Source organism: Haliotis cracherodii, unplaced genomic scaffold (genome assembly GCF_022045235.1).
Source record: "Haliotis cracherodii isolate W230 unplaced genomic scaffold, xgHalCrac1.p SCAF_7, whole genome shotgun sequence".
Classification (NCBI taxonomy): Eukaryota; Metazoa; Mollusca; class Gastropoda; order Lepetellida; family Haliotidae; genus Haliotis; species Haliotis cracherodii.
Window position 1 is genome coordinate 14,539,065 of NW_027266330.1, and position 27,479 is coordinate 14,566,543.

At 39.5% G+C, this 27,479-nt stretch overlaps 1 protein-coding gene and 1 pseudogene across 1 annotated transcript in view; one reads left to right on the plus strand and one right to left on the minus strand.

Moving 5' to 3' along the window:
- Positions 1-27,479, minus strand: part of LOC139448683 (uncharacterized) — a 79,114-nt gene that overhangs the window by 15,873 nt on the left and 35,762 nt on the right. Inside the window, exons 3-4 of the mRNA XM_071230235.1 lie at positions 20,814-20,870; positions 5,378-5,445 (exon numbers count right to left, since the gene is read on the minus strand). Of these exons, the coding sequence (XP_071086336.1) occupies positions 5,378-5,445; positions 20,814-20,870 (125 nt within the window). The remainder of the gene's footprint in view (positions 1-5,377; positions 5,446-20,813; positions 20,871-27,479) is intronic.
- On the plus strand, positions 6,657-14,852 carry LOC139447792 (uncharacterized; annotated as a pseudogene).

Consider the following 27,479-nt stretch of genomic DNA (forward strand, 5'->3'; position numbering starts at 1 on the left):
AGGCTCTTGTGATCCGTGCTGTATGCGGTCGAGCGTTGTCCTGCTGGAATACACCGTTGCCGTTTGCTACAATTGGGAGGACGCATGGTAGAAGATTTTCGTTGATATGGACCAAACCCGTACTGCCATGATGAGAGATAGACGCCCACATCATAATGCTACCCCCACCAAACCTGTCCACTTCCTGTACACAGTTTCCGGCCTACGACGTCTGTAGACCCATGCTCTTGATTCGTCGCTAAACCAACTGATCGGGATTCCCCTGCCTGCAAGCGGCCTATGGCGTTGTTTCTTGTCACTTCTGTTTTCTTGGTCCGCAAATTTATCTTTTATGGCCAAAAATATCCGTTTTGCATTTCTTTTTTTTTTTAGAGTATATCTTTATAGCTACAATGGATAAAATTATCATTAAACCGCCCGCATGTTATCAGAAATGAGCGGGCCACTGTAAGTTGATAATATTAGCTATGGTGTCTTTTTACTTGTCGCATACAGTGTCATATTAGGTTAGCAGAAAAATATTGGGCGAGGCGTATACGGCAACTAGAGACACCATAACGAATTTATTATGCCGAAAAGTTTACATTATTTGGTGTCTTTATCGCACAAGAAAAACTTCACACTAACAACCGGTCCAAACGACAGGGCCTGTACATACCTTTCCGATACAACTTTTCAATGTAAACATAAATGCTAACAATGGAATATAAACGCACAAAATATGAACGTTTAAACAAGTATTGCCAGCATTTTATCTGAAATCTGTGGGCAACTGTAACTTGATAGCCTTACCCTTACGGTCTGCTATCTATTCTATTGCTATGTGATGTTATTCGCGGCCATCTTGGATTTTTACTGACGGTATACGGGCTCATATAGGGTTAGTAATTCTACTCTCTGATTGGTCAATCTCACCTTCAAGCATAATAATGCTAGTATATATTGCTTGACGAGAGGCCATTATCACGCTCGTTGTTAGGTGACGTCATATTGATTCTCAATAGTGACGTCATCTTGTTTGTTCTCTGACGTTTTCACATTTGTAAAAGTGGGGTAGTGATGTTTGTTGTGTGTTGATTACAGTAAATGTTTTAAAAGCGATATTCTTCTTTATTCTTATTTGATAACAAATTCTATCCATTTTAGCTATAATAACAGCAGCGCTTTGTGTCAGAGCATAATCATTTGCAGAAGTTAATGGAAGAACTATATTAAATACTGGATTCTCTGAAAAGTGTTGGTTTTCATTTTGTTTGGATAAATACATCAGCATGCAAGAGTCTTGGATTGTGGAGAGGTACTTATTTGATCTGACAAGTTTTTACTTTGGTGCCCTTGGTTTTGAAGCTGTCCTATTGTAACCGTCGCAAATGTCTCAGCAAAACTGACACAAATTTACATCATGAATATTAATATTCGTAACACAATTTGGTTGTGAACACGTTTAGATTATGAACATGTTTGGGCTTTAAACAATTCCAAACATGTGTAGGATATAGACATATGTAGTGATCACAACGCGCTTTAATTATCGGATAAGGGAATTAACACGTTTTTTACAACAGTGTGACCTATTAAACGTCTTCTGATGAAATAACATTAAGTATCTTGGGGCCAAATCGGACTGAACACAGACCACACACATCTGATGGAGACTATGTTGAGAATGTAGAGGGAAAGGGGCTTAACTTTGAGCAACGTGCTTTCTTTAAATAGCAAGATCTGTGACACTTTAATGTGGTATTTAGGTAGATATAATACTAGTCTATATATCTTGCCACGGAGATAACGAATCGCAAATGGGGTGTACCATTGGATAACGAAATGTCATACATTTTGTTATACGCTGATCATATTGCGTCGTTAGCTCCAAAGGATACATATCTCCAAAATATGTTAGATATCGTAATTACTTGGTGTTTAAAATGGCGTATTAGTATTAATGATGACAAAACCAAAATTGTCCATTTTCGGAGGAAATCTGTTGTTAGATATTGTTATCAGTTTTCGTGTGGCATTACTCACATTTCTTATACTAGCGCTCATGGTTATCTATGATTATGTTTAAAAGAATATTTAGACAAACACAAGACCGTGAAAGAACAGTGTAGGTCCCATAGAACAGTGCTATCTCCTCTGTACACTAAGTATATTTATTCTGATGGAACGTCATATGATGTTTTTACGAAGTTGGTTGAACCAGTTTTGTTTGCTGGTTCCAGTATATGGGGCTTACATAGTTTGAAAGAAGTAGTGCAAAATAAGGCTGCGAGGATGTTTAAATCAATATACTCCTGTTCTTGCAAGTAGAGGGGATATGGGCTGGCGCTCCGGTTTGGTTTCTCAGAAAATAGAATGTTTCAGATATCTTTTTAGACTTAAATCTATGCGAAGTTTTATTGTGATATACGAAGAAGAGAAATTTATATACTTACTACTGCTGCTACTACTACTACTACTTCTTTTACTACTACTACTACTACTACTACTACTACTACTACTACTACTACTACTATTGTAAACACATTTCGTGATACACATGTGAGGTTAAAGTTGATTTTAACTGCCCGGGCCAAGTCGGACCGAACACTTGTGATGGGACTATGTTGAGGGTAGTTATGGGAAAATGAGATTAACTTTAGCCAGCATGTCTGCTTTAAATATGATGAACAGTGACATTTTAAAGTTGTATTGATGTATGGACATATTGAAGTATGGACATATTGATTTATGGACTTACTTGTGTATGGACATATTGATGTATGGATGTATTGGTGTATGGACATATTGATGTAAGGATGTATTGGTGTATGAACCTATTGATGTATGGACGTACTGGTGTATGGACAAATTGGTGTATGGATGTGTTGGTGTATGGACATATTGATGTATGGATGTACTGGTGTATGGACAAACTGATGTATGGATGTATTGGTGTATGGACATATTGATGTATGGACGTACTAGTGTATGGACATATTGATGTATGGATGTATTGGTCTATGGACATATTGATGTATGGATGTACTGGCGTATAGATAAATTGATGTATGGATGTACTTGTGTATGGACATATTGATGTATGGATGTATTGGTGTATGGACATATTGATGTATGGATGTATTGGTGTATGGACATATTGATGTATGGATGTATTGGTGTATGAACATATTGATGTATGGACGTAATGGTGTATTGGCATATTGATGTATTGGTGTATGGACATATTGAGGCATGGGTGTATTGGTGTATGGACATTTTGATGTATGGATGTATTGGTGTATGGACATATTGATGTATGAATGTATTGGTGTATAGACATATTGAGGCATGGGTGTACTGGTGTATGGACATTTTGATGTATGGATGTCTTGGTGTATGGACATATTGATGTATGGACGTACTGATGTATGGACATATTGATGTATGGACGTACTGGTTTATGGACATATTGATGTATGGACGTACTTGTGTGTGGACATATTGAAGTATGGACGTACTGGTGTGTGGACATATTGATGTTTGGACGTACTGGTGTGTGGACATATTGATGTATGGACGTACTGGTGTGTGGACATACTGATGTATGGACGTACAGGTGTGTGCACATATTGATGTATGGATGTATTGGCGTATGGACATATTGATGTATGGACGTACTGGTGTGTGGACATATTGATGCATGGACGTACTGGTGTGTGGACATACTGATGTATGGACGTCCGCTTCATTTAGTTTCTGCCTGAATAGGCATCTACCCTTATTTACAGTGGAAAGACATTTTTTTAAATCCAGTAGTCGCATAGTAGTCAAAAACATTGTTTTAGATATAAAACGCGAAAATAAACTGTTCATTTTGTTTAAACATGCCACTGTTGTTGAAAGATTTGCGTAATATTTTGTATTGTTAATCTAATCTCATGAGCAAAGAGTTTGCCGCCATGTTTATGCATCGCATCAATTTTTTTCTTTTGTGTGTACACCTTAATGTATGTATTTTGGACAAAATAATAAACTGAACATTGTTACGATCGTTACATCTGCACATTAATGTAACAAAATATGCACTTTTTGTGATACATGACTTGCGAATGTAATTATTCCAGAAAAAGAATACAGTTGGCCAATCATTCTGTCTAGTATTCGAAACAACTATAATATTTGAAAATAACTAACAGAGAAGAGTATGTAATAAGTCCATTTTAACAGTTCCATTTTCCGATGGTTAGTAAGCGACTTCACACAATATCACCCTTTGACTGTACACACTCACGCAAGTCATCAGGGGCTGCTTTCCCACACGTTCACAACAATGCAGTTTTGTTTGAATTTTCTGAAAGTATGTTTTGATTTCAAGAAAGTGAATATTAGAACTGTTGATGATTTCTTTCACTTTTTATTGCTTACAAAAACAATTTCATTTCTGCAGATTAACCAAATGGTGTAGGATAAACTACAACAACCAAAATGTCTTATGAAAGTGAGGTATTACGGATACGATTACTGGCGTCTGTCAATAGAAAATAATTGTCCTAACATTACTACCGACTCGACCTGGAATCCTCATCCACAGACTCAAAGGCTTAACTAAGGATAATTTGTGCAATATTTGTAACTTATGATATCAATTATCTAAATAAAGTGTCATTCGTGCATAATGCAGACTACGAAATGTATTTATGTAGTATGATGCTGAATTTGACAAATGTTTCCACGCGCATGTACACATTGTTGTAATTCTATTGTATATCTCAAAATTTAATTATTATTCTGCTTAAACACAAATCTTCCCGGTGGCAGACAATGTATATTTAATGATTTCTACCTTTAATCAACAAACGTACCGATAGCGGCCAGCAACCAGCTCCGCACAATTCTCATTTCGAGTGAGGAAAAGCATCTATTTAGGTGAGTGAGTGAGTACGGTTTTACGCCGCTTTTAACAATAGTCCAGCAATATCACGGCGGGGGACACCAGAAATGGGCTTCACACATTGTCAAACATTGTACCCATGTTGGGAATCAAACTCGAGCCTTCGGTGTGACGAGCGAACGCTTATAACCACCAGAAAAACACACCGCCCCCTTTCCTTTAAAAACACGTACATGACTGATTAATGAATAATGCATTTCCAGGGTTTGCAAATAAGTGTAATATTCTGTGATAAACACAAGCGTCAGTACATACTTGCAGCAAGTAGTACATCTGCCAATGATAGACGCCACCAACAAATACTTCCAGTAGGTGTTAAATCCAATGATTGACAGCAACAACAACAAATACAATAGGTTAAATCCGTGGTTTACGCAAGCACCAACTTATATTTACAGTGGGAGTAACATCCAGTGATTAACACTAGCATCCATAAATACTTACAGTAAGCGAAATATCCAATGACAAACACCAGTGCCAGCATCAGACCAAACCTCAGCGAAGCCATTGCTGTAAAAATAATGTGAAATATTTTCAATAATATATTGATATTTGTTGAAGTGAGTCGGTGGTTTTTCTTTTAGGCCGCAAATATCAATAAATATAACATGATGTCATAAATCAAACTTGAGATTTAAATTCATTCCATGGAATCAATAAATGATTTACTGATATCATTAGATAAGAAATACATAGTTACAAACGGCGTCTTATATAGTGTTACTTTTGGCTGTATTGAGTAACGCGATTGCATCGCGGTTATAGTGTTAATTGCTAGTCTGTTCCTGCACCAATATTTCTTTCATCTTGTGAAAAACTGTTTAAAATGACAATTTATAATTAACTATTATCTATAACCATGTAGCAAATACCAACCCGACCTGCGTTTATTTATCTCTCGATCGTTATCATAGTTCACATCTTGGTGGATATGCTTATACTAGAACATCGTACTAATTACTGAATGACACATCATCTCAACGCATTTACAAGTTAATCGCTTGAAAATCAGTAAGTCTAACTGCCTGTTAGCGTGGCTGAGTTAGGTTACATGTAAAATAGGAAACGTTAAACGAAATAGGATTTGAAATGTATCCAATACTTCCAACTATCATGATACAAGTTTCAATCTGTCCGGCATAGCACTTAAATCTATAGCATAGTACTATATCTAATTAAATTATAGCTCTTCGGTACTATGAGCACATTTATAACGACAATAAAACAACCATGTATTATTCTTGCTACTTGCATGTATTACTTTACTTATGTTTAATTTGTTGGTATATGTGTGCTATGCTGCGGTTAGCAACAATTTGCTCATCACACATTGGTGACACTAAGTACGACAAGGTGGTGCTACGTACATTTTATGCAGGTAATGCTGACCTAGCTTGCACCAGCTACATAAATCCCTTCCAAAATGCACTCGTAACCTTTCCAGTTTATTGCTTAGACAACGGCTTGTGCCTACAACAGCCACACCCGTCGTAGTCGTAACTATTTGTTTTGACAGGAAGGAAGTTTGACAGGAGCATGCGCAGACACAAGTTTCCTCTCAGGAAGCTTACAAGCCTTCCTCCCACGCATGCGCAGTGGGTACAGGTCAGCAGCCATTGTTATCAGTTGTAAACAATGACAAGCAGTTTATAATCGAAGCCATCCTGCCTCTCCGGGCGTGTTACTCGAGTTGGAATTAGCGTAGCCGTGCTTCACAGTGAGAATGCCACCTGTGAGACGTAAAAAGACACCCAAGTCATCTAGGAGGTCAGCCACCCCGGGGCGATCGGGTAACGCAGAATCTCATGTCGATGTCCAGATTGCTGATACAGGGGAAATTCTTCACGCGGAGAATGTAAGAGTACCAGGGGCTTCCCCAACATTCCAGTCTTCAGTCCCGAGTCGTGCGACAGAGAGGCCGGCTACAGTAAGGAGCAATGACAGAAGAGATCAACGTCCATACCAGATATTCCCTAGGAACTGGTCACTGCCCCATATCTGCAGCTATATCAAATACATACTCAACATGACAGCTCCATCAGGCCTGACCCGACAAAAATACCAGCAGTTTTATACTGACAATTTCCACCTTCTGCACAACCAGCCATCCGTGAGTGACAACGTCTCAGATAATGACAGAAACCCTCAAGAGCTTCCTCCGGACATCCCCCACAGTCCAGTGTTAACCTTTCAGACACCATGATCGCATTTCAGTCACTGAAACATACAGTGGAAAACCTACAAACGCAAGTGCAACGTCAGCAGATCACACAACCGTCACAACCTCCACCACTACAACAACCCCCACAGCAGCCACAACCAAATTTCTCAGTGCCTGAACATTTCATCATGGACGCACCGTCCGGCACTCACCACGGTTATGGCTTATTCACGGCCAGATTTGCCAAAGACGACCCCTTCGCAGTGGAGCCCAAAGGTAACTTCCCAGCTTTGCCACAACAAATTTTGGATGGTACTACACCTGAGGTGGAGGTGGTCTGAACTACACTCTGCCGCCAAATATGTGAAGGTAGAGATATCAACTTAGCCTTTCTGCTTATGCCAGATGATCTTTCTACTCCGTCCAAAAATATACATGTAGATGACATGGACTTGCTTCTTAAGGGGTCTAAGAATGGGGATTCAAGATTGCGGCAGCCATTAACAATTGGTAACTTCATCATTGCATTTGGTTGCTGTAGGGACATCATGATTAGTCGCTGGCCACAACGCAGGAAAGAAATGGACAAATATCAGCGCACCATCATTGAAATGCGTGCACAATACCAAGATTTAACATACTACCAGTACCACAAGCGTTTCTCTGCAAAGGCAGCAGCATTACTGGAGCAGCAAAACTGGAAAGTCAACTGGGGAACAGTGGATAACGAGTTATACAGAATAATATTCACGGGACGACGACTCAATGCATGTCAACTTTGTCACGATGTCGGACATTCTACACACTTCTGCTCCCTGGTTTCTACCTCTCAAGCTACCAAAGCACAGCCATCACACTATGACACTCCTGATAAACGGTGGCAGTCGGACAAAAGAGCTGATCGCCATGGACGAGCAATCATTATCCACCAAGGCATTCCGATTTGCAATAATTACAATGCCGACAAGTACATCCATGTCAACTGCAAATACAGACATCTGTGTTCCTTCTGTCGTAAACCCCACTCTGCCCTGAAGTGCCGAAGTCTAGACAGAGAAGAAAGCATCAGCAAAAGAAAAGATAAAACATCTTCAAAGAAGAACTGACTAGGTGCAACTCCCTCCCCGGTTTCCGTCCATCGCCTATCTACCAACCTGCTCAACCATCCAGACAATGACTTCGTGACAAGACTAATAGCAGAGATGACAAACGGATTCTTTAGGGGTATTCAAAACCCTCCTGCTCAAATTCTTTAGGGGTATTCAAAACCCTCCTGCTCAAAATCTCATCTCTGCCAATAAAGATCCAAATGCCACTAATAACTTATTACAAACGGAGCTAAATAAGGGTTACCTCATTGGTCCGTTCACAGAGTCCCCGTTTCCCTACCATCGCATCAATCCCATAGGGATCGTGGAAGGCAAGTATTCTCGGAAACAACGCATGATTGTTGATTTATCAGCACAGCATAACGACCATAACAATCCCAGTCTAAACTCCCTCATCGACAAAGAACAGTAGTCCCTGGTGTATGTCAAGCTGGATGACGCCATACAAATCATCAAACATCTTGGACGACACGCCTATCTGTGCAAAGCTGATATTGTGGATGCTTTCAAACTGATACCCATACATCACTCTCTCTGGCATCTACATGGTATCCATTGGGACAATTGCTTGTATTACTTTACCAGACTGGTCTTTGACCTTTTATCGCAAGCAATCTGTTGGATCGCAACCTTCGTCTACCACATTCCTCATATTCTTCATCTACTTGATGATTTTCTCACAATTGACGCAAATAAGGACGAGGGCAATGCAACCATGAGTAAATTGCGACATCTTTTCAACGATCTCAAGATTCCTTTGTCACCAAAGAAAACAATTGGCCCTACGACAAGGTTTTGAGTACCTTGGTATCAACCTAGACACTGACAAGATGGAAGCGCGACTCCCAGCTGATAAAGTAGCTAGAATCTTTGCTGTCGTCGATTCAGTCCAAGAGAGAAGAAAGGTCACCAAACGACAACTGTTGAGTGTGTTAGGACATTTAAATTTTGCAATGCAGGTAATTAAACCAGGTAGAGCCTTGCACATTCTGTCCCCAAACTACATCACCATGTCAATATTACCCAGGAGTGCAAACTAGACTTTTCGATGTGGCGTTCATTTTTTAACAGACTGGAATGGCATGTCATTCTTCTACGATGACGAGATCGCAGCACCAGAGATAGAACTCTACACAGATGCAGCAGCATCCATAGGTTATGGTGCTTATTTTCGGGGTAAATGGTTCGCACAGCAGTGGCCAACAGACTTGCTCGATATCCTGAATGGTGACTTGTCAATAGCACTACTTGAACTGTATCCAATTGTCATTTCTGCTACAATTTGGGGAAATTACTGGTCAAGGAAAAACATTAAATTCCATTGTGATAACAGTAGCACCGTAGAGATCATCAATAAGTGTAGATCAAAATCACCTTTCATCATGAGACTGGTCAGAAAGCTCGTACTGACAGCCGTTTGTGGTAACTTCCATTTTGTTGCTGCTCACGTACCAGGTAAAGATAACTGCATAGCTGATTCTTTATCTCGATTACAGATGGACAGATTCAAGAAGCTAGCTCCCAAAGCAGACGGTGTGCCTACCCTATGTCTTCCAATCACAGCAATCACGATTCCACCTGCTCAGATCTCAACAAGCTCTGGTCACAAGATCTCTCAACGAAAACACAGGCGGTTTATAAATCAGGACTTCATAATTTCCTGAACTTCATGGCCATGTGTAGTTTAAGTAGTATATAGTGCACTTATGCCCGTTTTTTAATTGCAGCCCTCTCATTGGCTGATTTCTGCCCGTCAACCCAGAGAAATGACGTCATATATTTCTGTCCTCTCATTGGCTGATTTCTGCCCGCAGGCCCCCCCCCCCCCCCCCCCCCCCCACGGGTCCCACCCCACCCCAGCACTCCAGGGGTCCAACCCCACCACCCAGGGTCCCACCCCACATTCCCACCCATTTTGATTTTGAGCGCTGTTATGTAACTTATTCATAATTAAACCTAGTGAATGCTATTCTAGACTATATATTGCTGTATACAATAATAATAAAAAGAAGTTCTAAAATTACAAAGTGAAATTTTCCAGCTGAAAAAAAGAAATAGAGAAAGGATATCTTTATTGAAAGCGTCTCAGCAAAATGTTAAAAGTTTTCTATTGGGAGATTTGGTGGTTCCATAAGGAACCTGTGCGTACGCTGTACACGTGGATGTTGACGACGTCTTAGATCGTCATGGATGGTGAGCTAAATACAGTCTTCAGGTAGACGAAGTTGGGGGAATGTCTTCTATGTTCTTGTAAGATTTTGTCTTCATATTTCCATTTGTACAGTTTAATACCGCACATATATAACTGAACGCAATCGTTCATTCCCGTGTAGAATAACCCGCACCTGGCCAGCTCGAGAGGAGTCTGCTTAATTTGAATAGGAAATTTGTAGTAGGTATCTAAACGATTTTTAAAATACCTGATCGGGAATGACCATAATATCCGATCCCACTGTCCAGGAACTCCGACAGCTATCCGCATCCAAACATTTACATCCGTAGTCGGCACTAGCGTCGCAACCCGCGCTTTAATCTGGAGAATCCATTTTCACGTCCGATATCTCCAACAGCTCGAGCCGCAAATGATAAATCCGCGATGACAGTCCGGCGATCAAAATCACGTGACCAGCCGGATAACGAATGAACGTCCTACGCCGGACAATCACGTGACAGTTCCGGGTCAATGACCCGCACTCAAACCTACGTCATTACTATGGTAGGAATGTCCCCTTTACCTATAGTTTTGGACATCCTGACAACTTTATTCCCTTGCCGTCTATACGTTTTCAAGAATAAACATACATCGATCATATTGACGGGGCAATAGATGTATACATACCTTACTCATAATGCAAACACGCATTACCTTAAAGCACTACGTTACGGTATATATCTGTCAAAATAACTCGCGAGCGTTTGTCCATAACGTTACATCCGTTGTCTTAAAGGGGACAGTATAACGATGTTAGTATTATAAGAGGTTAACCCTAGAGGTCTACACGCATTGTCTCGTGGTACCGCTGTTAGGCCTTAAAGGTCGGCTCTACGTATAAAATCAGAACTCGTAGCCCAACCGTACGGGTATAAAGGGTGACACAGCCGACCTTAAGAGGTGTTAATACGCGAAAATTACCTCGCCCTCATCATTCGATATCGTCATGGCGTGGTGTCAACGAGGTTGTAAATCGTGGGACCCATATTTCTAGACTTCTCTAAAGCTTTCGACATGGTATGACACAACGGCCTAATACAAAAACTAAAAATGCAGGCCTTACAGGCCAAATATTAAACTATATCCAAGACTTCCTAACTAATCGCAAAAGAACCGTTGGTATCGACCAAACGCTATCGAACCAGTGTCCCTTAGAAAATGACACACCTCAAGGTAGCATTCTAAGCCCAACACGTTTCAACGTTATGATTAATGACCTATTCGTTGGAATACCCAATAAAATATAAACTTCCAAATACGTGGAAGATGTAGCCCTCTGGGTCCGCACTAGAAGCATAAATATGGCTCACAAATTACTGCAGAATGCATTAAATAAAATTCAAATAAGGGTAAATAAATGGGGTTTCTCGCTAAATGCCGATAAAACCACAGGGATAGTATTCAAACAAAGAAATATGCGTGCAAACACTCCCAACTACAACTAAACAAAAAATTAAAAAAACATACAATTCCAAAAAGAAACCAAATTCCTTGGACTAATCTTAGATGAACACCTCACCTGGGGTGTTCACATTAAAAACCTAACAAATAGATGCACTAAAGACCTAAACACACTACGCTGCCTGACAGGTTCCAAGTAGGGGGGCCTCCAAGAAGACCCTACTATCTCTTTACAAATCACTAATTAGATCAAAAATAGACTATGGAGGCCAAATATACAACACCTTAAACTCCTCATTAAGCAATAAACTAAACTCAATTCAATATCAAGAACTCAAGATAATCACACGCACCCAGCATGGCACACCGAGCATATCGCTACAGGCACTAAGAGGCGAAATACCCCTGGATCTACGCCGAGAACATCTAACAATAAATTACTGGGCCTCAACCCAACTAAAAGGCCAAAATCCAACAGATCCTTAAAACTAACAAGAGCCCCAGACTCCAAGCTCTAGCTCGCAAAAACCCTCAATTAACATCAATCTCTCAACGCATAATAAATTACCGAAATACACACAACCTGAATTATTTACAGTTAAACACAGTCCCAAATAACACCTTCACACCCAAACTCCGACCCCCCAAAATCGACATATCTGTCTCCACCAGACTAAATAAAGAAACTGATCCAAATACCACTAAATCCATGACATTAGCATGCATTCACGAAAAATGTCCAAATTGGTGTCACATTTACACAGATGGGTCCTTTGACCCGTGCTCAAAACGCACAGGATTCGGCATCCATATCAACGAACCCCAAAAAGAAACACAATCATATGGGCTCCCAAATGAACAATCAATTTTCACAGCCAAATCTCCCAAAAGAAAACTTTTAACATTTTGCTGAGACGCTTTCAATAAAGATATCCTTTCTCTATTTCTTTTTTTCAGCTGGAGAATTTCACTTTGTAATTTTAGAACTTCTTTTTATTATTATTGTATACACTAAGTCTAGAATAGCATTCACTAGGTTTAATTATGAATAAGTTACATAACAGCGCTCAAAATCAAAATGGGTGGGAATGTGGGGTGGGACCCTGGGTGGTGGGGTGGGGTTGAACCCCTGGGTGGGGGAGGGACCCTGCAGGTAGAAATCAGCCAATGAGAGGACAGAAATATATGACGTCATTACTCTGGGTTGGGGGGAGGGGGGCCCTGCGGATAGAAATCAGCCAATGAGAGGGCTGCAATATATGACGGGCAGAAATCAGCCAATGAGAGGGCTGCAATTAAAAAACGGGCATAAGTGCACTATATACTACTACTGGTGTACGCTGGTGGCCGGCTGCTTTGCCCCCTATCACAGAACAAACCCTCTTGTACTTTGTAGCACACTGCTTCTACAAACTACATTATAAGTGTACAACAATCAGAAGCTATCTCGCTGCTGTGAGGTTTGCTTATCTAAGACATGGAATTGAGAATCCATGGTCAGTATGTAACACTCTTAGGCTAGGGACTATCATGAAAGCAATTCAACGGATACAGAGCCTGCCGGCAGCAGAGCGTTTACCTATAACTATCCATGTGTTGCGCAATTTGTGTTTCCAATTGGACAAGCGTTTGTTCAATCATTATACTAACATGTTATTGCAGGCTGTATTTAATCTAGCCTTCTATGCCTTTTTGAGATGCGATGAATTCACTTGTGCCAAATATGAGTATCAAAAACATTTATCCATGAATTCGATTACCTTCAACAAGGAATACACCTGCTTTGATCTGTTTCTCAAGCAATCAAAGACTGAACAGCTAGGGAAAGGTGTGACAATTACTGTACATGCAGTGCCCGGACCAACCTGCCTCGTTCGGGCAATGAAAGACTATGTTAACCTGCGCAATCAGTCTCAGGCCTGTGCCTCGGACCCATTGTTCCTCACTGACTGTGGTATACCTCTCCACCGTGACTATTTCATTCATAAACTACATCAAACTCTGGGAGTAAGCCTTGGCGTTTCAGTCCAAGTCCAATGTTGTTCAGGCGTAATAATCCTATATGCAATTACTAGCTATAGGTATTATTTTCTTTAGGGGGGTATTCTCAGCCAGCTGTATCATAGTATTTTATTTTTATCCACATCTGGCTCGAATTGTGGCCTTACTATCCTCCTCAAATTGCTGGGATAGTTCCCCCTAAAGTTCAATAATCCACAGCCAACTTGTATGCTACTTGTATTCTCATTTATCGCACCATATTGTACCGTTCTGTGTAATCACTCGCTGTGCTCTGAGCCTCAGAACTATAGCCAGCGTTTGATTCCAATGCTTGGGCATGACCGATGCTCGATCATGTACACACTTAGTCGTGTGCCAACGATTTGGCCGTCAAGTTTTGCGGTGTCATGTTATTATTTGCAAGTGGCCAAATCGTTTCCAATGCTTGGCATGATTGATGCTCAATCATGGGCACCCTTAGTCATACCTGAGAATTCCCCATACGCCAAATTTATCATTTTGTATTTGATCATAATAAATGTGTGAAACTACTTTGTGTTTGGTTGTCGTTATAAATTATAGCTCTTCGGTACTCTGAGCACATTTATAACAACAATAAAACAACCATGTATTATTCTTGCTACTTGCATGTATTACTTTACTTATGTTTAAATTGTTGGTATATGTGTGCTATGCTGCGGTTAGCAACAATTTGCTCATCACACATTGGTGGCACTAAGTACGACAAGGTGGTGCTACGTACATTTTATGCAGGTCATGCTGACCTAGCTTGTACCAGCTACATAAATCCCTTCCAAAATGCACTCGTAACCTTTCTAGTTTATTGCTTAGACAACGGCTTGTGCCTACAACAGCCACACCTGTCGTAGTCGTAACTATTTGTTTTGACAGGAAGGAAGTTTGACAGGAGCATGCGCAGACACAAGTTTCCTCCCAGGAAGCTTACAAGCCTTCCTCCCACGCATGCGCAGTGGGTACAGGTCGGCAGCCATTGTTATCAGTTGTAAACAATGACAAGCAGTTTCCACCACCTCCCCAACCTCCTCCCAAAGTAACCTCATGGTCATACCAGATATGATATGAAATTTATACTTGTCTCACTTTATGTATCATACTCAAACTTGGGAATTCTCAGGCCCGGCCCAACTATCCTCCTCAGCTTGCTCGAAGGCTTACGGCCTTACTATCCTCCTCAAATTGTTGGGATACTTCCCCCTAAAGTTCAATAATCCACAGCCAACTTGTATGCTACTTGTATTCTCATTTATCGCACCATTTTGTACCGTTCTGTGTAATCACTCGCTGTGCTCTGAGGCTCAGAACTATAGCCAGCGTTTGATCCCAATGCTTGGGCATGACCGATGCTCGATCATGAACACACTTAGTTCCAACGATTTGGCCGTCCAGATTTGCCGCGTCATGTTATTATTTGCAAGTGGCCAAATCGTTTCCAATGCTTGGCATGATTGATGCTCAATCATGGGCACCCTTAGTCATACCTGAGAATTCCCCATACGCCAAACTTATAATTTTGTATTTGATCATAATAAATGTGTGAAACTACTTTGTGTTTGGTTGTCGTTATAAATACCACTTTTAAATGTCACTGTTCATCGTATTTAAAGCAGACACGGTGATTAGGGTGAATCTCATTTCCCCATACCTACCCTCAACATAGTCACATCACAAGTGTTCGGTCCGACTTGTCGTCAAAAACATCTAAAACCTCACAGATGTATCATGAAATTTGTTTACATATATAGACTTGTATCATATCTACCTAAATACCACTTTAAAGTGTCACAGATCTTGATATTTAAAGGAAGCACATTGCTCAAAGTGAAGCCCTTTTCCCTCTTTATTCTCAACATAGTCTCCATCAGATGGGTGTGGTCTGTGATCAGTCCGATTTGGCCCCAAGATACTTAATGTAATTTCATCAGAAGACGTTTAATAGGTCACACTGTTGTAAAAAACGCGCTTATTCCTTATCCGATAATTAAAGTGTGTTGTGATCACTACATATGTCTATATCCTAAACATGTTTGGAATTGTTTAAAACCCAAACATGTTCATAATCTGTGTGTTACGAATATTAATATTCATGATGTACATTTCTGTAAGTTTAGCTGAGACATTTGCCTGAAATATTTTGCTTTGCGATCGTTACAATAGGACAGCTTCAAAACCAAGGGCTCCCAAGTTAAAATTTGTCAGATCAAATAAGTACCCTTCTACAATCAACGACTCTTGCACGCTGATGTATTTATCAAAGCAAAAGGAAAACCAACACTTTTCAGAGAATCCAATAATTAATATATTAATATGTTTAGATTTGAATATATTAGCAATATCAGGTTGTGTAACTGATCATTTCAGACTAATTATTGATTTCATTGCCCTAAGAAATGTCCCCATACACCTTTGTAAATTTAATATACCAATTGTAACAACAGTTCACTGTTCTGTTAAGTCGTAAAAGAGTTGGGTATTGAAATACCAATATTCAGTAAATTAGTGGCATCACTATTAATTTTTTGCACTCAACATCGTTGTCCAAAATGATGGTGCAAAACTACCTTTCTTTCTTTTTAACATAATCATTTGCACCATTTCTTCCTTAACTCACTTTTACTTTTCAGGGCATTATTAATTGCAGAAGCCTGAATTCTTCCATCCACTGCCCGACAAAGGAGGGCGGTGGAAAAGACAGAGGGTGTCTGCAAATGATAATGCTCTGTCAAAAAGCGCTGCCTTTATTATGACTAAAAAGGGTAGAATTTGTTATCAAATAAGAATAAACAACAATATCGCTTTTAAAACATTTACTGTACACATTTACACACAACGAATATCACTGCCCCTCGTTTATAAATGTGAAAACGTCATAGGACAAACCAGATGACGTCACTATTGAACATCAATATGACGTCACCTAACAACGAGCATGATAATGGCTTCCCGTCAAGCAATATCATGAAATATTATGCCTCAAAGTGAGATTGACCAATCGGAGAGTAGAACTACTAACCCTATATGAGCCCGTATACCGTCAGTAAACATCAAAGATGATTGTTGCTGACCAAATATGAATCGGCATACCGTCAGTGACCAAAACCCAACTCACATATTTCACATAACAATTCTGGTACAGAAATTCGTCATTCGACACTGTTTTGTGTTTTAATATCTTTAATTGTGATGTGCAAAGACATTAATTTTCAAAGAAACCACGTTCGTGACTTTATCAATAATAATTATAGAGAAAAAAACTTACAACGGATGTAACTGATTTACAAATAGCAACGTCATAGTATATAATATAGGATGACGTCACAAACAAGAAATTACCATGCAATTAAAGTCACATTTTTATAAAAATGCTGTCCATTTTACCTATAATACTTGTTTAAACATTCACATTTTCCGCATTATATATTCAATTGTTATATTAAAGCGTTGTATCGGAAAAATATGTACTGGTCTTGTCGTTTATACCAGTTGTAAGTGTCACGTTTTCACGTGCGATAAAGACACCAAATAATGTAAACTTTTCGGCATAATAAATTCGTTATTGTATCTTTAGTTGCCGCATACGCCTCTCCCAGTATTGTGCTGCTAACCTTATATGACACCGTATACGGCAACTAAAGACACCATAACTACCATTATCAAGTTGCAGTGGCCCGCTCATTTCTGACAACATGCTGGCGATTTAATGATAATTCTATCCATTGTAGCTGTAAAGACATTTGAACTAATATAAGATTGAAGTGTTATCAAATTATTACTTTATAATTCAGGTGAGCTAAAGAGCAATGGGTACTTTTTTTGTCTATTATTTTAAGTAATAAGCACAATCTCATAAACGAATTTGCAGCATTCGCATACGCATACCTTGTCCACAGTGGAAATACGTACTCAACATTAAATCGAGAACTTTACGTGGTCTACTGTGTAGTGATTGTTAGATTATATGTGCACAGCTGGTACACGCCTTATAAGACTAAAGTATTAAGAAGGAGGTTTAGTTTTTATCCAGAAACGTAAAATGTATGGATCTAGGATCTGAAGGTTTACAAATTAATATTGATAATTCAGAGAGGCCTATTTCAAAGTGGAACAGTTAGTAGACATAGATGGTATTATGTAGGCAGTAGTATAATCATGGCTTTTGATGTTGGAAATTATGGAATGATATTGCAGAATGTTGGGGAACAGGGAATGGTATTGTATTTTTTTGGAGAATATGGAATGGTATTGTAGTTTAGCTTCCTATGGTTGATAATACAGAACGACTTGCTGTGTACATCTTGTGCTTGTGTTTATTTGTTACATTCTTTGTTCCAAGGGTAGTTACAATAAAAACAGTAAAAGTGGTCAGTCACTGATTGGTAAGGACTTATTTATCAACAGCTATAAGTCAAATGACGATGTGTGTACACAAATCCAAAGGTAGTCCACCAACTAAATCATAAAGTACAAAACCTCGTCAAAATTGCGAAAGCCAAAAACTGGAAATAAATTTACGAAGAAATAAATCTAGATCAGACGCAAGAACAGTAGGGCGCAAAAACATATAAAAAAACGAAACATAAAGCAAATACTCTTGCAAACCATTTCTGAGACATTAGTAGCAATAGCAACTTCAATAAGGAATTCCAAACACAATTACAAAATAGAAATTAATTCTCCAAATTACACAAAGACGACAACCTAGAAATAAACCACCCATTGGCAATTGAGGAACTACTCCATGTACTAAATAAACAAAAAGTAACAGTCACCAGACTAGACCTAACCTCATTCCAAATAATTAAACGGGTGCCCCCAAATCTTCTGGAATCATGACTAAAACTATACAATTTCGTCTACCAAAACGGTCATGTCCTTACATCCCAATACTAAAGCCAAATAAACCTGCAGACGCAGCTAATTCTTATAGACCAATCTCCCTAAACTCAAACTTTTGTAAAATCATGCAGACAATGGTCAAAAACAGCCTCCAACACTATCTAGACCAAAATAACATAATAAACCAAGATCAAAGCGGTTTCTACCCAAACCTCTCTACCTTAGATAACCTCGCCCGAAGATATCAAAACGGGACAACTGAACCGACAACACACAGTAGGGAAATTTCCAGATTTCTCGGAAACTTTCGATATGGTATTTCATAACGGACTCATTAAAACAACTCCAAAAGCAGGACTTCAAGGCCAAATGATAAACTACATACATATCTTCTTAACAAATCGTAAAATAACTGTTGGAATCGACCAAACGCTATCGAACCATTGTCCCCTAGAGAATGGCACGCCCCAAGGCAGCATTCTGAGGCCAACACTTTTCAACATTATGAATAACGACTTTTTCAAGGCAATATCTAATAAAATTCAAACTTACATACGCTGATGACGGAGCCCTTTGGATCCGCACCAGAAGAAGAAACATAGCAAAAACATTATTACAGAAGGCATTAAAGAGAACATGGGCGAATAAATAGGGCTTCTCACTAAATGCCGAAAAAAAATAAATGGATATTACTCAAACATAGATATATGCGCGCAAACACACCCAAACTAAAACAGAAAAATAACCCCCAAAATTTCCAAAACCAGACTGAATTTCCAGGACTAATCTTTGATGAACATCTCACATGGGGTGCCCACATTAAAAACCTGGAAAATAGATGCACTGAAGACCTAAACACACTACGCTGCCTGACAGGTTCGAACAAGGGGGTGGGGGTGGGGTGTACTGTCACTTTACAAATCACTGATTAGATCAAAAATATACTATGGATGCCAAATATACAACACCCTCAACTCATTATACAACGATAAACTAAACTCAGTCCAATACCAAGCACTAAGGTTCATTACACACTCACAACAGGGCACACCGCGCACATCACTGCAGGCACTAACAGGCGAAATCCTCCTGGATCTACGCCGAGAACTCACAATAAATTACTGGGCCTACACCAAAGATAATCCAACAAATGCTTAAAAACAGCCCAAAAGTCCAAGCGGTAGCTCGAAATAACCTACAATTAGTACCAATTTCTTAACACATACTAGGACCCCATTTCACCTTACCTCACCTCAACACATACAAAACTACTCAAATACTCACAACCTAAATGATTTAAAACTATACACAGCACCAAACGACCCTTTCATACCCAAACTACAAACCCACACAATCGACATATCTCGATCCAAACACCGCTAAATCCACCACACAAGCATACATACACGAAAAAGTGAAACACTGGTGTGTCATATATCCAGGCTATAAAAAACAAAAACACAAAATACGTCCTAAGCTAATACTTCAGATACTTAAAAGCTACGACAATCTCCGTCAACTAGGCAAATACAGTAAACTATGGTTATAACGAACTCAAAGGGACAACTAATTTTAGTTCGCTATAACCGTAATTCGTTATAAGCATATATACAGTATAACTACAAAAAAAGATTAGTTCGTTATATCCGTTAGTTCGTTATAAGCGTGTTCGTTATAACTGTAGTTTACTGTATATAGAAAAAGTTTGGATTCCTGTCCACATCGGTGTGTTTGGTAACGAACATGCCGACGAAGCAGCTAAATCAGCACTTAAATTAGACGAAGTAAGCATCAACTTTCCAATATCTAAAAACGAAATATTACAAAGGAAAAAATCGTCCAAAAGTGGCAAAACAATTATCAGAAATCAAACTGCAAACTAAAACACCTGCTACAAAGGCCACTCTAAAATCCCCAAATCCATCCTAAAACCAAAAAGAGAGAAAAAAAAACACAAAAAAACACAACAAACAAGCTACCAATAAAACATAAATTATAAATCTACAAAAACACACAAACTCCTTTAGATCCTCCACCTTATTAGCATGGCATATTTCATAATTCCAAATTTTCGCCAAAATTAATTAAGCGACTATAAAGCCCCTCCATGTTGCCTGATCTTTCTGACACACCTTTCTCGACCACATCACTGAACGGCTTGTAGGGTCCGTGTGCGAACTGCAAAATATACGCACATGTCGGCAAGCGCTGGTTAAAAACAAAACTAAGAAAGTCAATTGAAAAATAATTACATTTCAACGAATATAGCCTAAAGTCCCAAACCATGGAAGTGACGGTTTACCCTCACTTTGCCAGCAGCTTGATGTTTACAGAAGGGATTAGTGGTTACACCTGACTGAGCGTGCAGGTCCAATTTATTCCCCGTGTAATTCTATATGGGGTGTACAACCACGAACTATATCAAGCCTAAGAATGTCAGGTTCAAGTATTATTTGCAACACATTCAACAGTCAATAAATATGTTGTATTAACTAAAAAAAGAACCCAAAAATCAAAGTTTTACATTCATCTTTTATTTCACACAGATATTTGCAACATTTTACATTCATATTTTATTTCACACAGCTTCCAAAGTCAAAAAATATATGAAACGTATCATCCAATTCATAGTCCGACAAGATGTGAGACATTGTCTCCATAGGTCAGGGGGGTTGTGTAGCACAACAGACAAACACGATCTTCGGTTTCAGCAGGTTTTAATAATAACAAGGACCAATTTTATACGCTGGTACAACGAACACTTAACAAGGGCGTTTCAGGCGTCACCCAGTGTGACCAGAGCTCGTCCCAGTGTGCTGGCCTTCTGAGCTGGCCTTCTGAGCTGTGACTTGACTGTTAGCTTGGCTCGTGTTCTTCTGCCGTTTTCTTCTGGACTGCTCTGTCGGCCTGGTCCTGGTCAGTGTTCAGCGTCCTTCTCTGCCTCTCTCCCCGACTACACTGACAGTGCGGTTTAAATAGGAAGGCTGGGACCCTCAAATCTTCAGGGGGGTCAAAACAATTTCGTGGTACGATAAACCGGTCAACAACTGTCCGATTTATAACCCTCATCTGGTCATGAAATGGCACTTGAACCTTTAAGGGGGGATCGACACAAGTTCGTGGTACAGTACACGGGAAACTCTTTGTCAACACTGTCCGATTTATGACCATCACCTGGTCATGAAATGACACTCGAACCTTTAAGGGGGGTCGACACAAGTTCGTGGTACAGTACACGGAAAACTCTTTGTCAACACTGTCCGATTTATGACCATCACCTTGTCACTGACCCCTTTCTTCTGATGAACGCAATAAGCTCACCTCTACACAGCTTCTGGCCATACTGGATAGTGTTACAGTTGTGACACCTGTCACAAGTAGTTTTTTTTGCAGCTCTAACCTTTCCTCTCGCTGGCGGTACACCTTCTTCTTGGGTCTAACACTTCCACCTGCATTCAGCTGATGGGGTTGGGGAGGAGAACTAAGGGAGCTGGGTATGGTGGATGTTTGTTTGTTTATGTGATTTTGATTTGGTAGGTTATTGTGTTTTTAGATGCGTTTTATTAGTTCCGTTTTGATTAAGAATACGCCTAAGGCCTTGAAGTTTTCTAGTTTATTTTGTGGGTTTAGTATTGCTTCTAGAGTGAGAGCCTTGTTTAGATTGAGGGTGGTTTGTAATGCGGTTCGATGTGTTAGGTAGTGTGTGCAGTGGATGAGTGCGTGTTCTGGGGTTTCTGGTTGTTTGCAGTGTGGGCAGTTACCTGTAGTGTGTTTTTTTAATTTTTTTAGGTGGTTATTTAGGTTGGTGTGTCCTGTTTGGAGTTAAGTGATTACTCTGTCGCTTTTTTTTGATGGATGGAGAATTTTTGGTTTGGTTAGTGGTTTGATGATCACTTTTTTGATTTGGCTATTTTAGTTTAGATATAGGTTATGCCATTTTTTTGTGATATTTTGCTTGTTTACACTTTTAATTTCTGATTTTGAGATGGGTAAGTTTAAGCTTATTCCTGGGATTTTGAGGGATAGTTTAGCTGCTTTATCGGCGTTTTCATTACCGTATATTCCTACGTGGGCGGGTATCCACAAGAAGGTTATTTGTTTGCCTGCCTTAGTTAGGTCGTTGGAGCTTTTAAGTATTTGATTTATTCATTTAGGTCGGTTTTTGGTATTTTTGTTTTGGAGGGCTTGCAGTCCAGTTAGGGAGTCGGTAAGTATTAGGATTTTTTGTGGTTTTTGGATTCTTGATTGTGGAGGGCTGAGGCCATGCCCATTAGATCTGCCGTGAATATTGATTGGTTATTTGGGAGTCGGAAGGATTGTGTGGTTTTAGTTGGTTGTGTGGTATGGACTCCGAAACCTGTGTGTTACAAATTAACCTATTGCATATATAGGTTCATGATTTATTTCGTTTATTTAGTGCAATTCTGTCTATTTTTTCTTAATTTCAATATTATTTTTGTTTTCCCATGAACAGTAATACCATCATAAAATAATAAATACATGTGGGTTGTCGAGGAGCTTACATGTATCTAACTGAGAATGTCAAATTAGTTTGCAAACAGTATTGTGTAAAATAAATACACACATGTTTAGCTCTTGCTGTGATTATAGCTTTGTATATTTGACATTGTTTTCAAGGGTTACCCACGGGTATGCCGGAAAAGACAGGTGAAGAGGTAACTATAAATGCCGCTTCATCAATACCCTACAGTTATATTTTAGTAATTTACGTTTTTAATACTTTTCGAGGACTTAAAGGGGCACTGATCTAACGCCATTCCCCGGACTGGTTGTTGCCTTTGTTATTGTTTTTCCCCTCGTGAGTACCCGGATGATACGCAACGCAACTGAGCGTGACCAGAGACTGGGCTACCGCCTGCAAGGACAGCTAAATAAACTTGGAAGCTGGAGGCAATATTTGTTTTACACATTTTTGAACACTGGTTAGTTAACTGTGAACTATAAAGATTTCGACAAAGGGCGCATGTTAATTAATTTCTTCAGCCTAAACAAACAGACAAAAGAACATCATCGGACGTCGTCATTTGGAAATACCCCAGATATTTTATAGATACCCCAGATACGGTTATAGTTTAATAAAATAAAAAAAAGTATCCATGCAGTGAAAGCATTTTCGGATTTCGGATTGCGTCGATAATACGATTACTACTCCCTTGTTGTCATTCACGTTTTCTGGTATAACCCTACACTTGTGTATTTGTCGTCATTCACTTGATCGTTCCTAGTCATCAAAGGATTAACAGAAAATACGTTGATTGATTAATCACTGTTATCTTGCACAGTGGATATGTCAAAAGGGAACAAAGGGAATACACTCATATCATGGCGTGAAGTGCCGATGTAAAAACAACATACTTTGTTCCAAAGGGTAACTGATAATACGTTGATTGATTGTTCATTGTTATCTATCACTCAATGGATTTTTTAGGAACCGTGGACGTTATGAAAATAGATGTCACGTGGGCCTTCTCAGCCGACCCTTGAGACTTGACACCTATGTGAAACACCTGAAATAATTTAAGTGATCAGTTGTTCGCTTCGGTAGTCGGTCATTCAGAATGACTAGTTTCGCCCAATATTTTACACATTTTGTTGCATAGGTGAGGAATAATAAGGGTCGACCACTTTCTCCAGGGACAGCATCATTACAAGCACTCAGAGGCAGATACAGAATTATGTCTTCCCCAGAATGGAGGGAGACATATTGTTTTTGGCACGGTTCCCGTCGGCGTCGGCGTCGGCGTTCTCACCGTTTCCGGACCATAACTCAGAAACCGTTTAATATTTTTTCGCGAAACTTTGTATACACATTAACCCAGCACTGAAGTGGTGCCTTTTGCTATTTAGAGATTTTTGACATTTTTATTTTTTCTCGTTTCCATGGAGATAAGTTGAACATAGGCTCTGAATGGGGGTAAGCTTTGTTTCCTGACCATAACTCAGAAACCGTTTAATATTTTTTCGCGAAACTTTGTATACACATTAACCCAGCACTGAAGTGGTGCCTTTTGCTATTTAGAGATTTTTGACATTTTTATTTTTTCTCGTTTCCATGGACATAAGTTGAACATAGGCTCTGAATGGGGGTAAGCTTTGTTTCCTGACCATAACTCAGAAACCGTTTAATATTTTTTCGCGAAACTTTGTATACACATTAACCCAGTACTGAAGTGGTGCCTTTTGCTATTTAGAGATTTTTGACATTTTTATTTTTTCTCGTTTCCATGGACATAAGTTGAACATAGGCTCTGAATGGGGGTAAGCTTTGTTTCCTGACCATAACTCAGAAACCGTTTAATATTTTTTCGCGAAACTTTGTATACACATTAACCCAGCACTGAAGTGGTGCCTAACAGTACAGTTCTTCTGGGAGATTTCAACATTGACCTCAATACAAACAAAGCGCAACCTCTTCTGCAAGAACCCTTCACGCAGCTGATTGAAGTGTCCACTACCAGGAAAGAAACTGTTATTGACCATATTTATGTCAAGGATCTTTCACATCAGAGAGCTGGTGTGGTGCCTTGCTATTACAGTTTCCATGACATCACATATGTCATTGTGTAGAAGACCTGCAGAGTCAGATACACGGGCAATTACATCACAGAGACTTTCCTTTGTGCCATATAACATTGCTACATCATTTCTGATATGTTGGGGATATTAATATATTTGTGTCCAAACTCTATTAGTACTTTAGGTGGATTTTCTACAAATACTTCAGTAACAAGAAAACTGTGCTTCTTAGATGACTACACTGTCAGGTGGGTAAATGATTGAGGGATTAGTGGTGTTGATTAGACGCTGAAGTGGTGCCCATTAGTTGTTTGAAATTTCTAGGAGTTCTATTTTTGTCTCTGTTATTTAGTAATGGAGGGTGTGAATGAAGAGATGGGGTTTAACGTGAAGTAAACGAATGAATGGGGGTTAGGGGAGTGGGGGGGAGACATATGTTTTTACGAGTAAAAACACTTTCTAGTTATTTTTATTTACTTAGTCTGAACTCTCAATTTGATCCACGACTTCGTATCCCCAAAGTTCAGAGCCGTATGTTAGGTTGGGCGGAACCATGCTGTCGCAACCAATTCGTTGATGTATAATGAAAATAACAGTGGGCTGATCACACATCCTTGGCGAGTACCAACCCAGGACTGAAACAAGTCTTTGAGACCTTGATCTGTCCGTACACAAGTATGTAGTTTGAAATACATATTTCTTAAAACAGTTCCATGTATTCCATAGCTAATAAGTCGATGCCAAAGTAAAGTGTGATTTACGCAATCAAAGGCTTTTGAGAAGTTTATAAAGAAAACATAAAATCTCCCATCTGTTCATCCCATAAAGTGAAAACATTTTATCCACCGTCAAAAAACTTTCCTGAATCCGAATCCAGCTTGATTTACATTAATAACATCATTTTCATGAGATTTTTGTAGTGTGTGTGTGTTGGGGTGGGGGGGGGGGGGGGGGGGGGGGGGGGGACAGTTTTATTTGAATCAAGTTGGGGTCAAGTGATACTTGTACAAATATTTGCCCCCCTGTCCAAAAAAGTTAACTACGGCCTTGCAGTGCCACTGATGATTTAATGGATTGCAACAGTTCACCAGGGTTGTCACTAATACATTAAATTTTATCTCTGATTCCTTGCCGAAAAGTTGATTTACTATCATGACTGACTGATATAAATATTCGCGTCTTTTGTTTACAACTTTGCAAATCGTGCAAAGCGTCAGTCAGTCAATCTAAATTTGTCCAAGGCCCAGTACTTTTCACGCTTGGCTGTCTCCCACTTCATGTTCCACCACGCGGGCTGTCACGTGACCTATGTCGTCTGCTCATTGAAGCTGCTTACCACTCGAAAAGATACATTTCAGCATTGATATCCTCAATCAGTGATTTTGAAACATCATCAGGGATTATATATCCCCGCCTTTCATCCCTATGGTATAAACTCCCCAAAAGCCACCCCCGCCGAATGCTTTCAACTGTATCTCAGTGAGAGCAGAAATGAAAGCGATACAGGCCGTGATCCAACATGGATACTCCCTCACAAGTCTCCACTAGAGCTTGATGTCACTTCCACAATGGTAATTATTATATGACGGCACGTTACATAGCAATAACTGCGTGATAATGTACGTGTTCTACGTACATTCGTCGCTTAATTACAAGTGAATGAGATAGAAATGAAAGATGTCAATAATAAGGAAGTATGTCACTCACGGAAAATTATAATCTGGAGGTACAGTGAAGCTCTGTTAGAATACCAGTAGATTCGACTGCGCAAAAGATACTTAATGCACAACATTCTTTGGAATTTGATATATAATGCATAGATGGGAATCATTTACACTAACATCTGGTTCCATTCTGCATCGGGTTACCATGGTTTACCATCGCAATTACATAAAAAAACGGTCTGTATTTACGCTCTCCAAAACAAGGAACGCGCAGGTAGATTTTTAGTAAATTTATTGTACCTAATAAAATCTATATTATATAAATTAATATCATAGATACATATGTGACATTTTGGAGCTCGATAGTCACATGTTGTCGTTGTACACAGGCATTGAAAACTGTTCCTTGTCATGTCACATAAGGCCATAAGGTTGCGCTGAACTCATTATCTCGTGTGACCGACCAGGGCAGCAATCACGGCTCTGCATTTCCTCGGCACTGACTGGATCAGTGTACGAATTCTGTCCTGTGGATTTCTGCCTGTAACGCGGTGGCCGGTTGTGGGAGTGTCTGCGGCGTGATCTG